Here is a 13811-nt window from a genome sequence, read left to right as displayed (position 1 = left end):
GGCAGTTTGTAATTTAAGTGTTTGCAGGAGGGTAAATAGGCAATACAAACATAATTTTTCATGCATAGTACATGATCACCGATGTCTTTATAGATGGAAACCGTCTGTCGGTATTTTACCGAGAGTTGCAAAATATTTACTGTAAATGCCATAATCACCGACGTATATCCTGATGGATACTGTATTTATCGGTATTTCACCGAGAGTTGTAAAATATTCACTGCAAATACCACAATCACCGACGTCTATACAGATGGATATTATCTCAGCTTTCCAACAAAAAAAGAATCAGAGCATTTGGACTTCTAGAACTCGAGATATGAGCTGAACACTGAACAGTGTCTGGGCTGTAAGACAGATTTCGACTTCTCCGTTGTTGCTAAGATTTGGACTTCCAAACAACATAATTGGGTCTTACACTCTTCATGAATGTTTTAGGCCTATGTCTTAACTTTCTAGCCATATAAACCAAATTGAAATCCAAGATCTACAGCTTCACATATGTCCTAATGACTGAACAATGTTCCAGTTTGGACAAAACCAGCATCTCTTTTCTAAGCTTAACCCTTTCTTTGTCTTCTCAATTTCAGTAGTTAAACTCATCAATCAATCCTTTGATTTATGTGATAGGCCTGCATTTAAGATGAACATTTAACATAAATTAAAGGTATCTTATAGTATTAGACTTGTTATTATAAAACATGCTTTAGTTAAGGAGTTATTGATACTTCAAGTGCAAAATGATGATATAAAACCTTGGTAAAAATGTACTTTTAAGTACTAATCATCGTGGATTGATGGTGTTTTCACTGGAGGTTGTGCAAAAATCCCTTTTTCCATTTTTGGAGCTCAGCACTTGTTCAAGCAGATGTGTAAGTCTAACTACTTCACCTTTGATGCTCTCAAGTTCATTTTGATAATAGGCCTCCAATTGAGCTCTTTCTTCATTTTTCATCTTTCAGGTGTAGCAAATCTTGGGTGGGGGACCTATGTTTCAACCTGGTAACACGTATGATAAATGCATGGTTGTTAAAATCGCGATTCAAGTCATAAAATCGTATGTTTTTACGATTTAATATAGACTTTACGTGCTAAATTGTTCATAAAAATTGGAAATGAGTAAAATCAGGTCAAAAACAGTTAAAATCGTTAAAATCGGGTGAAATCGCATAAAATCGCGATTTTACCACCGATTGAACGAGTTTGCCCGTAGGAGAACAAAATTCAGTGTAGCTGCCACGTGTCACCCGCCTATTGGCTTGAACAGATCAAAGGCAATTTATTTAGTAACTGTGACTCACCGAATTAGTCTTCCGCCACACCAAAAAAAAAAAAAGATTCTATCTAGCAACCCAACCCCGAGAAATATATATATATATTAATTTCCTGCATCGATGGAGCGTTCAACTGTTTCTTGAAACACGAATAATATTGTTTGAGACCGCCCACTATACCCAAGGGTTAAGCTTTTTCTCCAGCAAGCTAATGAAACTGCCACGTCAGATGTAAATATTCGCATGGTTGGTTAATAAGTGTATGGTTGCTATTGAGATTGAATAGCCAAGACTTTTATATAAATAAATGGAATTAATGAATGCTTCTCTTATTTTCAAATGATCTCGAGTCTAAAACTCTCACGCTTGAGATCATGCATGATCTCTTGGAAATAATTCTAATGTTTCTAATGGTTCTCGTTAAATAATAATTCTAAATTAAATCACAGTTAAAAAATCAAAATATCTTAGAATCAAATCAATAAAAAAATAATTTAAATATAAAATCAATATAATTTAAATTTAATGTATGAATTTTTATTTGAAGCATGAATTTTTTTTAATGTATTTTAAAATTCCTTACGATTTTTTTACGATTTTACGATCCGTTTTTACGATCCGAGTTTGCGTGCGGCTTTCCGTGCCGTGTTAAAATCACGATTTTAACAACCTTGGATAAATGTATGAGTATGTTTCTATATGATGAGTTCGCCCTTCTAGGGTTGACACATGGTCGTACCCTTGCATGATGATACAAGAATTTTGATTATTGCTCTACAACAAAAATTTCTAGTGGTGGAGGTGGCTAACGGTGGCTATCAGGTGGTGTGCTTGTAGTGGAGTAGCTGTTGCGGTGGAGAAGGGAGTTCTTCCTCTGTGTTTGCAGGGAGTATAAGAAGAAGAAGGAAGAAGAGAGGAGGAGGAGAAGGAGGAGGAGAGGGAGGTGGACCTGCGGTGGCTTCAAGGCGGTGCTGCCGGTGGTTGCTGACCGGTGGAGTTGCTGTGATGGCCGACGATGGCTCTTCTCCTCTCTATGCAAAGGCATGAGCCTCTGTTTTTTTTTTTGCTGTTGATCGATACTCCCTTCTCTATCTTTTTGTTTGCTAAGTCTGTTTTCGATGCAATCTTCTCAGTGGCAGTGGAGAGGAAGAACAACGGTGGTTCTCCTTTTTCCTTCCTTCTTCCTCCATAATTTTCTCCCCCGTCCCTCTATTTTTTTTCGTTCTTTTCAAAATATTTCCCCCTGGTATCTATCGTTTGCTCCCTGTTTTCTCAAAAAAATTCCCCCTGGTTTCCTTTTTCTCTCCTCCCCTCTCCTGTGTCGCTCGTTCCCTTGTATTTATAGGCAGTCGGGGAGAGGTTCACTGTACCTTGTCCAAGCACAAGGCATGGTGGTTGGGGCATGGTTCTTTCGCTTTTCATCATGGTGGGGGGCATGGGTCTCCTGTTTCTCCATTAATGAGGGTATGGGTTGTGTCAGTAGTTAGGCAAGTGGGGAGGTAAAGAAGGAGAAGTTGAGCGGCAAAAGGAGATTTAAAATCTTCTTCTTCCCTGCCTCTGTATGTGCAGGGAAGAAGAAGAACAGTGCCATTCAAAATGGCATTGTTTCATTTTATTTTTTGAAGCAAAAGAAATGTAATTGGGAAGAACCCAAAAATGGGTTATGACAACCTTGATGTCATACACATAGAAAAGAACGTGTTTGAGAACATTCATTTTCAACACCATCATGGATGTGAAGGAGAAAACAAAGGACAACATCAAGGCTAGATTGTATATAACTTTGTTCTGTAACCTTAAAAATATGGAGTTGGTTTGGGATAGGTCACGGGTCGCAAAACCAAGAGCAAGTTTCGTATTAGAGAAAAATGCACAACTACTAGTCTACAAATGGCTTAAGAGTTTGCGTTTTCCCGATGGACATGCCTCGAACATATCAAGGTTGGTTAATATGGAGGAATGCATATTGTATGGAATGAAGAGTCATGACTACCACGTGTTTATGCAAACACTCATTCCATTAGTTTATCATGATTTGTTGCCAAAAGGGATATGCGATGCACTCACGGAGATCAATCATTTCTTTAGAGATATATGTTGTAGCAAGTTGAATGTTGATCACATTGAGAGGCTTGAAACAAATATCGTCGAGACACTATGCAAATTTGAGATGATATTCCCTCCATTATTTTTTGACTCAATGGAGCATCTCCCCATACATTTATCGTTTGAGGCAAAAGTTAGAGGACCAGTCCAGTATAGATGGATGTATCCATTCGAATGGTTAGATATTATAGTTGCAATGTAATTCATATATAAAAGTATTTTCTTTTTTTTTTTCTTAATTGGAATTATATGATTAATTCAATACAGGTACTTGTTCAATCTTAAGAAAAAGGTTAAGAACAAGGTGCATGTTGAGGCTTCGATATGTGAAGCCTATATTGTTAAGGAGATCTCAACATTTATCTCGTACTATTTCGAACCTCATTTGAGAACGAGAATCAATCGTGTTCCACATCATGATGATGGTGGTGAAGTGCCTTCCAGTAGGAACTTGTCAATATTCTCCAATCCTGGACGACCCACACCTAAAAAGGTCGTAAGGGGAAGATATTTGTTAGAAATAGAGTTCAGACAAGCACATAATTATGTTCTATTTAATTGTGATGAGCTGAGACCTTTTATTCAGTAAGTATATGTACTACTAATTAAATTTTGTTAAGAATGTACTATTTATATATTGCAATATCATAAACTCATATAATTTGGAACAACCTTGCAGGCAACATCGATAATATTTACTGCCCAATAACGCACAGCTGACCGAATCTCAAATCTTTCAATTACAATATGAACAATTACCGACGGACGATGCGAATTCCAAAGGGCAGGTAATTAATGCTTCTCTGACCGCGTGCACTTGCCGACGGACTACGAAAATGATGGAGGGTAATTAAAAAAATTTAGTGCGAAATTCATAATTTGCAGATGGATTTTTAAAAATTCACCGACGGAATAATTAAAAATAAAATTATTTAAATTGACCGTCGGGGATTTCGTCGGTAAAATTGCGGTATATATCCCAGTGACCGCCCCTTCAGTTCATTTTTCATCTGCTTCCTTTCAAAGCTTTAATTTTTTTTTCTCTCATTTGCTTCAAAACTGTTGTTTGTTGCTTGTAATCTCTAGTTCTATCTTCAACAAATTAAAATGAATGTATTTCCATTTAATATGCTTAATGATTTTATTTTTTTATATTTTCTTCTCTAGTTCTATTTTTTGTTGTGTTTTTTGTTTTGGTGTATTTTTATAAGGTAGATAAAATCCTGAAATAAACACATTATTAAGGTAAGCATTTTTCATTCCTAAAGTCTATAGTTCTTTTTTTTAATTTGTTGAATATATTTTATTGTTTGTATTGTCATAATAATTGAATATTTTGTTGAATTTTAATTGTTATTATAGAATTTAACTTGCAATTAGTAATTGAATACATAGGAATAAATTTAATTATTTTATCTCAATTTTACTCTATTATTGCATTATATGTGTTTAATTATTTCCATTAATTTTAATTGTTATTTGTATAGATGTTAGGTTATATATAAGATTTTTGAATGGGATCAATTGGTTGTGGCTATTGTCAATATTTGCAGGTTTAAAACTTTGGGTAGTCTCCAGTATAGGGGGGTGTTGTCGAATTTGTTTTTAAGAATCGAATTTAATTATGTAATTATTCGTATAAAATTGTGTAGAAGCGTGGAACGAAATCAACAGCTCGTCGCTCACATATGGTCGCAGCTAGTTCTTCTAGCAGTGAAGATGACATGTTCTTAGGTGCCGATCAAGAAGAGGCACCTGCACTGACTTGCGATGCTACCTCTTCCAGCTCGGTTTCACAGCGCAAAGACGGTGTGCCTTCACAACGGAATCAATTCACCCGCAAGTACGAGACACATTGGAGGGACGACCTTTCAATGTAAGTTTGTTTCGGTTTTAGTTTTTTTATTTAATTATAACATAATTTATGAACAACTAATCAATATTTCATTAATTTAATTTAAAAATTGGATGTACGGGCTCTCCAACACTACGGCCGATAACTTGCGGGCGGGCCGTAGTGTCTCAACCGTTGGGAGCTCCCAATCAGTATCGAGCATCTAATCTGAGGAGATCGTGGCCTTGAAACAACACACAACTCATCTCACCGAAAAATACGAACAACTATCGGTGAATTATGAACAACACACGACTCATCTCGCCGAAAAATACGAGCAACTCTCGGCGAATTATGAACAACTCCGCCAAATGGTCATGAACATTACATCACAGAAGGATGATACATGTGTGCCCCCTTTTTGGCTGTATGGTCCTGGGAACAACCAGCCTCCTTCTCCTCCTCCAGCTCCACCATTGTTCTTCTTTAATATATTTTTGAAAACACATTCAATTTGTAATGAATATTATTTAACTTTATTTTTTTATTTTTGATGTTTAATAAAATTTTATTTGCATAATTGGTTTTTTTACTATTAATTTATATAATTTTATATTATTTATTCTAAATAATTTTTTTAAAAAATATATAAAAAACCCCACCAACGGAGTTACCGACGAAATGTCTTCGTCGGCATTTTACCGAGAGTTAAGAAATATTTAATAAAAATACCACAATTATTGACGCCTTCATAGACAAATAAAGTCCGTTGGCATTTTACCGTGTTTTTCTCATTTAATTGGGCACTGTGTTTAAGGTTGACTCACTGATCATCAATCACTATAACCGTGTTTTTCTCATTTAATTTTTTGACATCGTAACTACTCTGTTTTTAGTCTAACAAATTAGTCTAACATGTCAATTAATCATTTCTTGACATTGGTTATTTAATTAATGTTACCTGTCATTCATTTCTTCCTCCCAACCAAAAAAAACCTATAATTAAAAATTTAATCCCGAGTTAAGCCAACTTGCAGATTCGCAAATCAAGCAAAGAGTCAAAATTTTGCACTTAACTTTAATAGGTTAAGAGAAAGAAAGATAGGTAAAAATGCTAAGTAAATAAAGAAAATTAAATAAAAAAAACAATAAAAAATAAATTACAAGAAAGTGATAAAAGAAAGTTTGTAAATTGCATAAAACTTGTGGATAAGTTTTATATATGGAGCTAACTACCATTTCCAGCTACTAGATGATTTATTTATGATTTTATAAAGGTCGAATTTCACATGAATTTAAAATTTTAATTCTATATAAATTGTCTAAAACAAATAAAGACTATAGAATCTTAATTCTAATATAATTTATTCTCTTTATTCACGCATATTCTTAAATTACTAGCTGTATATATTCTTGTTATACTCAATTGTTGACCACTAATATGAATCTAATAGTGAATAATTATTCTTTTTAATGAAATGACACATGGATACATGATTTTTTTTTATATAAATACTAGTTGAATCTTAATCAAAATCTCTTAAATTGTTTAAGAAACTATGATAGCATAGTAGTTTAATTATATATTGTTTCCGTCCAAATTGTTTTTTAATTCAATTAAGCTCTCTATTGATAAAAAATGAAATTATATGATATTTCTTTTAAAAAATTCAACAGAAATTAAAAATATTAAATTGAATATACATGGAGATTATAAAATGTTTTATATCCACATATTCTATATTGATTTTTTTTTCTATTATTATATATTAAAAAAATTATTTCAACCAATATATATATCAATAGGCAAATACATATATTTGGATGAGAGGTGCAATACAAAATGTGTTTTGAGTTGAGAAGGAAATAGTTCATATTCTTAGATGAGTCTTAGATGATCATGAAACACCTATTTAATTCAAGGATTTTTCACGGGTATATATGGGATTCATTATCATTTGTTTCATTTTAAATATTACAAGATTAATAATATGAATAAAAAGAATTTTATGCCAAATAGCTATGTTAATTAGATTAATATACAAACATACAATCCGGTGTTTGAAATGATTTCAACTTCAATGGGAGGTAATTAAAATTGTTCATGAGATTAATTAAAAAGGGATAAATTTATATAATTCGAAAATCAATAAATTATGAAATATTAAAAAATAAACAAAATATGACACCAGACCACTCTTACAACTAAATTCTTAAATGATAGTCAATTTAAAATGTTTTACATTAATTAATAGTCAAGCTTGGAAAAACGTAACTGGATACATACTAGAGTCGTGATTCTCTTTTCTGAAGAACTTGAAGCGTATCAAGAGTACTCGATGCGTGCAGTTTCCAGTCTTGCACTCCGACACGTATTTCCAAGGACTGTAGAAGTGCTGAAGCATTAATTTCCAGGAACTCGGCTTCCACAGAAATCTGGAGTGTAAATGTCCATCACGAGGAAATTCTTGAATGGCTTTTTCGTAGCTGACAAATGAACTTCAATCATGTACTCTGTCTCGCGTGCATGGCAAGCAGCCCCACACAGAAAAATCCTCGTCTCTACTTTGTGTGGCCTTCTCACACATGCTAAATACAATCGAGCGTGCATCCTATCGGACTTCCCACTTGCACTGTGCTTTCGGATTTGAGTATCGGACCTCGTACTCGTGACAAAGATGTTATGCTATAAAAATGTTTCCACATTATCGAGCCACGAAAATCATGAAAAAATTAATTCCATCTTCCTCTATAACCCAATGGCATAATTTTCTGATAATTAATTTAGAAAGAGAAAAAAACCATTGACAGCCTAAGAATCGAGAAATTTGGACCTACAAATACGTACATGAATAAATCTCATAGCCGCCATTGGACCTTTGACATGTATGTGATTCCATGGCAGGCATTACAAGTTATACTTCTTGTTGTCTCATATGCATGTAGAAGTAGCAATCGTAGATTGGCCCCTCAGACATAGGATCTTGGCTCTTTTATTCGTAGAAATAACTTGGATGGTTTTCCTTCCTTGTATATATATGGAAGAGGTGAAAGGAGTAAAAATGGAGAAATTTTTTAATTAAATTTTAACTATATTTATAAGAAAATTATTAAAAAAATTTAAAGTTGAAAACTGTTCACAAAATATAGTAATTAATTTCATTTTCTAATTATATATTAACTACTTAATCAATTCTTGAAAAATGTAGTAAAAATATTAAGTAAATGAATGAATAATACATGTGCGTGAAGCTCTAATAAGAAAATTCGTGTAAATGGTCATTGCATAACTATTATTGAGTTTTCTTTACTTAAAACAAAAAAAAAAGTTGAAATCGTGAGTCAACCTAACGTAATGAATGGGTGGGTAAGTATGTATTGACTCAAATCTAAGCATACCAAGAATCTGAAACAATTGTCATGCTAATTACTCAATATCAAATTAACACCAACAAATATTAAGTAATTAGCATTACAAAAAATAACTTCAAATTAATTTTTAAATTTTTTTTATCACTTTATATGCTAATATTAAAATTAAATTTTTTAAAAATAAAAAATATTATTTAAATACATTTTAAACTTAATTACTAATTAGTTATCGATACATAATCTTTTTTTTTTTATTGTCGGGTGTTTTTTTTTTTTTTTAGAATAAGGGTATTCTCAATTAGATTGTAAATCAACCGAAAATAACCCTTTTTCATGTCAATCCCTTGAAATTTAATCTTAGTTGACACGTAGATAGCCAAATAACACTCTAGTGAAATTTGTAGCTGTGGGGATTTGCACCAAAGGTTTCGAATTTAAATTTTGCGTGTCCCATTGATCACCTTGTTTTATATATATATATATATATATAAAACAGTTCTATTTTTAAAATGCCGTTTCGTACGGTGTCAAAACTCGGCCACAAAAAATAGTAGGATCTACTTGCACACAATATTTAATGAAATGATACAGAAAATGAATGAGAAATAAAGTCCAGATTATAACCCCTGAATAAAGGAGAAAAATCTTAAGGTTGAAAGTTGACGAAGTAAAATATAAATTGAGATCTCTAGGCTAACAAGTATGGAGGAAGAGAATCAGCTCTAGTACTTTGTTATTTCGTTAAGAATACAATGGGTACTTTGCCTCACGCCTTCTCGTTGTTCGCTCTAATTTTGCTCTTGACATCCGGTACAGGAGCCGATCAAAGCACCAAGACACAGGCTATTTTCAAAGGAAGTGCTAGAATAGGAGCTATTGTGGATACAAGTTCCCGTATTGGCAAAGAAGAAATAGTAGCGATGGAAGTTGCAAAGGAGGATTTCTATGGCTTCGGAAATCTAACATTTTTGTTAATAAATGACTCTCAAAAGGATACCATCCATGCAGCTCTTGAAGGTAACTATATGTTTTGCTTTTGAAATAAGTATCCTTTGCCTTAAATTAAGATAAATCCAAGCTCACATCTGTGCGTTGCTTACACAGCTAAGGATCTTATCGACACACGACAAGTACAAGCCATTATAGGACCACAGACATGGGAAGAGGTGTCATTAGTTGCTGAGATTGCCAGAGAAACACAGGTTCCAATTCTTTCTTTTGCTGACACAGCTCCAGAATGGGCACCTGAACGATGGCCTTCTCTACTTCAAGCTTCACCTGATAAGCGTGCTCAAATGAAAGCTATAGCTGCTATTGTGCAATCATGGAACTGGCATCAGGTCATTGTGATATATGAAGATACAGATTCTTCAGCAAGGGGAGTCATACCACATCTACATGATGCCCTTAGAGAAGTTAATTCAGAAGTAAGCCAATTTGTAGCCTTCTCTCCTTTTAATTCTTCTGATTCAATGTCCAAAGAGCTTGAAAATATCAAAAGCAAGCAGTACTGTAGAGTCTTTGTTGTTCATTTGTCCTTCAAATTGGCTGTGCGGTTATTTGAAATGGCAAACAAAATGGAAATGATGAAAAGGGACTATGTATGGATCACAACAGATCCCTTTACAAGCCTTGTCCATTCCATCAATGCCTCTGTAATATCCTCAATGAAAGGAATTCTAGGAGTCCGGAGTTACTTCCCTAAAATGGGACCGCATTTCGTGAACTTTAATCAAAGATTTCGTACACGTTTTAGGAGAAAATATCCCCGAGAAGAAAGGAATGAGCCTGGGATTTACGCCGTGCAAGCGTATGATGCTATGAGGACAATAGCTCTTGGATTAAATAAGACCGGAAGTAAAAGGGGAGGGAAAGAGTTGTTGGAAAACATTTTGGACGCAGACTTTCATGGTTTATCAGGTAAAGTTAAATTCAAAAACCAGAATGTTGCTGCAGCAGAAATATTTGAGATCGTGAATGTAATAGGAACGGGTTACAATGAACTCGGGTATTGGTCCAATGGATTGGGATTCTCGGAGAACATCCATGAAAATTCTAGTTATAACAGCGCGTCGATGATTGATTTGGAGCAAGTGCATTGGCCAGGGGGGCCTAGGTATACTCCAAGAGGATGGACTGCACTGACAAGTGCTAAGCTATTTCGAATCGGAGTGGCTTCCTTGTCAGGTTACGAAGAATATGTGAAAGTGGAAAGTGATGATCGCTTGGGAACGAACTTCTCTGGTTTTGCAAACGAGGTCTTCAAAGCAACTACAGCAAGCATGCCATTCTTTCCGCAATACGAGTTCCAATACTTCAATGGAAGTTACAATGAACTTTTAGAGCAACTTCATCTAAAGGTAAGAGGCAGCTTGATAGAGTAAAATGATTAATTAAATTTTCATTAATTGATCATGCATGCACGCATATTCTGAAAAAAAAAAAAAATACTTTAGACTAATCATACTTTGTTGTACTTGGACTTTTTGCCCACAACACCAGAATTTTGACGCAGTTGTTGGTGATGTGGAAAGAGTTGCAAGCAGACACCAATATGTAGAATTCACCTATCCATATACTGAAACAGGATTGGTGTTGATCGTCCCGGTCCGTTCGAGCAATAAAGCATGGTCGTTCATTAAACCATTCACCGCAACCATGTGGGTTTTAATCTCAGTGATTACAGTCTACAATGGTTTTGTTGTTTGGTGGATAGAGCGAAAGCATTGTGATGAACTACAAGGCTCCATCCCAAATCAAATTGGGATCATGATTTGGTTATCCTTCAACACTCTTTTCTCCTTGAATGGTAAATTAAAGTTTTTAGTTCCAATCAGTTTCCTTCTTTGATTTGAACTTTTGAAAATATATAACTAATCCTTTAACAAGCAATTAATTAACAATATCTTGCTGACAACAATTTGATTTAGGGCCAAAGCTTCATAGCAATCTATCAAGGATGTCAGGGGTGGTGTGGCTGTTTGTGTCTCTAATCATCATCCAGACGTACACAGCCAACCTCACAAGCATGCTAACTGTACAGAGGCTTGAACCCACTATACCAACCGTTGAAGAACTATTAAATAGCAATGAAATGGTTGGATATTGTACAGGAACCTATATGGAAAGATATTTGGCGGAAGTTTTAAAATTCAAGAACCAAAACTTGCTGCATTTTCCGTCAGCAGCAAGTTATGCTAAAGGCTTCGAGGACAAGAAAATTTCTGCTGCCTTTCTTGGAACTCCCAGTGCCAAGATATTCCTTGCAAAATACTGCAATAGCTTCATCCAAATTGGACCACCGTACAAAATTGGAGGGTTTGGATTTGTAAGATCTCGCGCTCATATTTATTCACCTTTTCCATTCATTAATAATTTTCCTGAAATTACTATTGCTAATTTACATTCTTACGGGCCAAACCAAAATATGCATATAGGATTAGTTCTTGTAAAATTTGTATTAGGGCCAGAGGCTTTTTGTTGACTTTGTAGGTAGGTTGGACCACACGTTACAAGGTGTTGAGTTTGACCAAAGGAAACTAACAATGAAGTCTTCGATTTTGAACAAAATTAGCAGGAGAGAGATGATCACTTAGATAGGTTCAATGAATCATTAAATATAAGTTGAATAAATTAGTAGGTTATGGTAAAAGACACATGCCTAATCTTATGCTTAGTTGCTTCGAAATACTAACACGTCGAAATATATATATATATATATATATATGAATTAAACATGAACTTAAGGAGTGATTAAATTTTTACATGGTTAATTTGTTTACCAGGCGTTTCCGCGTGGATCTCCATTACTTGCTAGCATGAATGAGGCTCTACTGAATTTATCAGAAAATGGAGCGCTACAAGAACTAGAGAAGACATGGATTACCCCACAAAAATGCCCGAAGATGCCAAGTGATAGTTCCAGCCTTGGTCCCAGTGGATTTCGAGAACTTTTCTTTATAACTGCAGGCACAACAACAATTGCCTTCGTCATATACGTCTGTCGCACTAATTTGTTGAGGCATAAAAACATATGGGGAATTATCTCAGCTGTACTGAAACGGTGGCTCTCTTCGAGGAGGCACCTCACTAGTAGAAGAGTTGCCAACGTAGAAATTCCTCCAAAAGCTTTTCCAGAGGCTCCAGTCTCGCTGGCTTGAATTTAGCCATAGAAAGCCGTTGTTGTGAGGAGAAATCTAACAAAATTGATGAAGCTATGCAGATTTATACATTACTGTACATGTTGCTAATTAGAATACAAATTAGCTAAAGGGATAATTATCGTGATTATCATTTAGTTATGTGATTTTCACTTTCCCTCCTCTTCTTTTTTTATTTCACTTTGCTTCTATTTTACATCGTGTAAAAAAATTAGATTATTTACAGAATTACCATTATATTTTAATTAATAATTAAAAAATATTTATATAAATATTACAACTTTATCATCAAAATAATATTATAATATTTTTATAAAAAAAACTAAAACTTTCACAATTGAGATTTCATCAAATTGTGCATCCAAAATCAAACCCAATCACTATCATGCTAAAAGTTAAATCTAAGCACAAATCCTTGTACCTATAGCGTTTTTTCATATTGTGCATATGCTAGTTTGCCCAAAGAACATTATCTAAAAATTGTCTTCATGAAATGAAAAGTATATCATACTAACCTCTTTCATGACTTTTTTCGGTCGTATATGTTACATTAGTATTATTATTGTCATAACCTATTTTTAAGTTTGTCGCACCCGACATCACAACGGTCTTAAAAATAAATTCATGAAAAGAACAGATTTTTGACATCTTGTTCTTAGATAGGAAAATGTCTTGTTTAAGGAGTCGCCATTTAGTATTATGGTCACTAGGAACCCTAACTGATCTATAAAGATTCTATGGTACGAGATTGGTTACGTAAAAATAAAGATATATATTATCATCCCTTAAATGTCCTACCTGAGGCAGACTGCATTGATGATTTTGTCTTAAATTGTTAAATGTTTGTTGGTTTATGCTATGATGGTTTGCTTCTAATATTCCTGACTCTGGCGTCAGTGAATATTCAACTACGGATACTTTTAACTCTGGTGTTGGTAAATATTATGTAGTAAAAAGACGTATGGTATTCATGACTCTGACATCAGTGAATAAATCGGTAAAATGATTTTAAAATCAATGCATGCATATTTTTTAATTTTTTTAAAGGGAAAAAAATGTATCGTA

The 13811-nt window shown here is 34.1% G+C and overlaps 1 protein-coding gene across 9 annotated transcripts in view; it reads left to right on the top strand.

Moving 5' to 3' along the window:
• The window catches only part of LOC7485146 (glutamate receptor 2.7), an 83313-nt gene that overhangs the window by 33836 nt on the left and 35666 nt on the right, over positions 1–13811 (top strand). The window contains exons 1-5 of one of the 9 annotated variants that reach the window (XM_002300377.4): positions 9202–9603; positions 9691–10946; positions 11089–11395; positions 11517–11914; positions 12372–12924. The exons of 5 other annotated variants lie outside the window; for them this stretch is intronic. In XM_002300377.4, the coding sequence (XP_002300413.3) occupies positions 9339–9603; positions 9691–10946; positions 11089–11395; positions 11517–11914; positions 12372–12746 (2601 nt within the window). In that variant the 5' untranslated portion in view covers positions 9202–9338 and the 3' untranslated portion in view covers positions 12747–12924. Of the gene's footprint in view, positions 1–9198; positions 9604–9690; positions 10947–11088; positions 11396–11516; positions 11915–12371; positions 12925–13811 lie in introns of those variants that run through there. 3 more of the 9 variants (XM_052445944.1, XM_052445942.1, XM_052445956.1) reach the window with 3 other exon arrangements.

Source organism: Populus trichocarpa, chromosome 1 (assembly GCF_000002775.5).
Source record: "Populus trichocarpa isolate Nisqually-1 chromosome 1, P.trichocarpa_v4.1, whole genome shotgun sequence".
NCBI lineage: Eukaryota > Viridiplantae > Streptophyta > Magnoliopsida > Malpighiales > Salicaceae > Populus > Populus trichocarpa.
The sequence above is the reverse complement of the archived record's forward strand: the minus strand, read 5'-3'. Positions and strand labels throughout refer to the sequence as shown.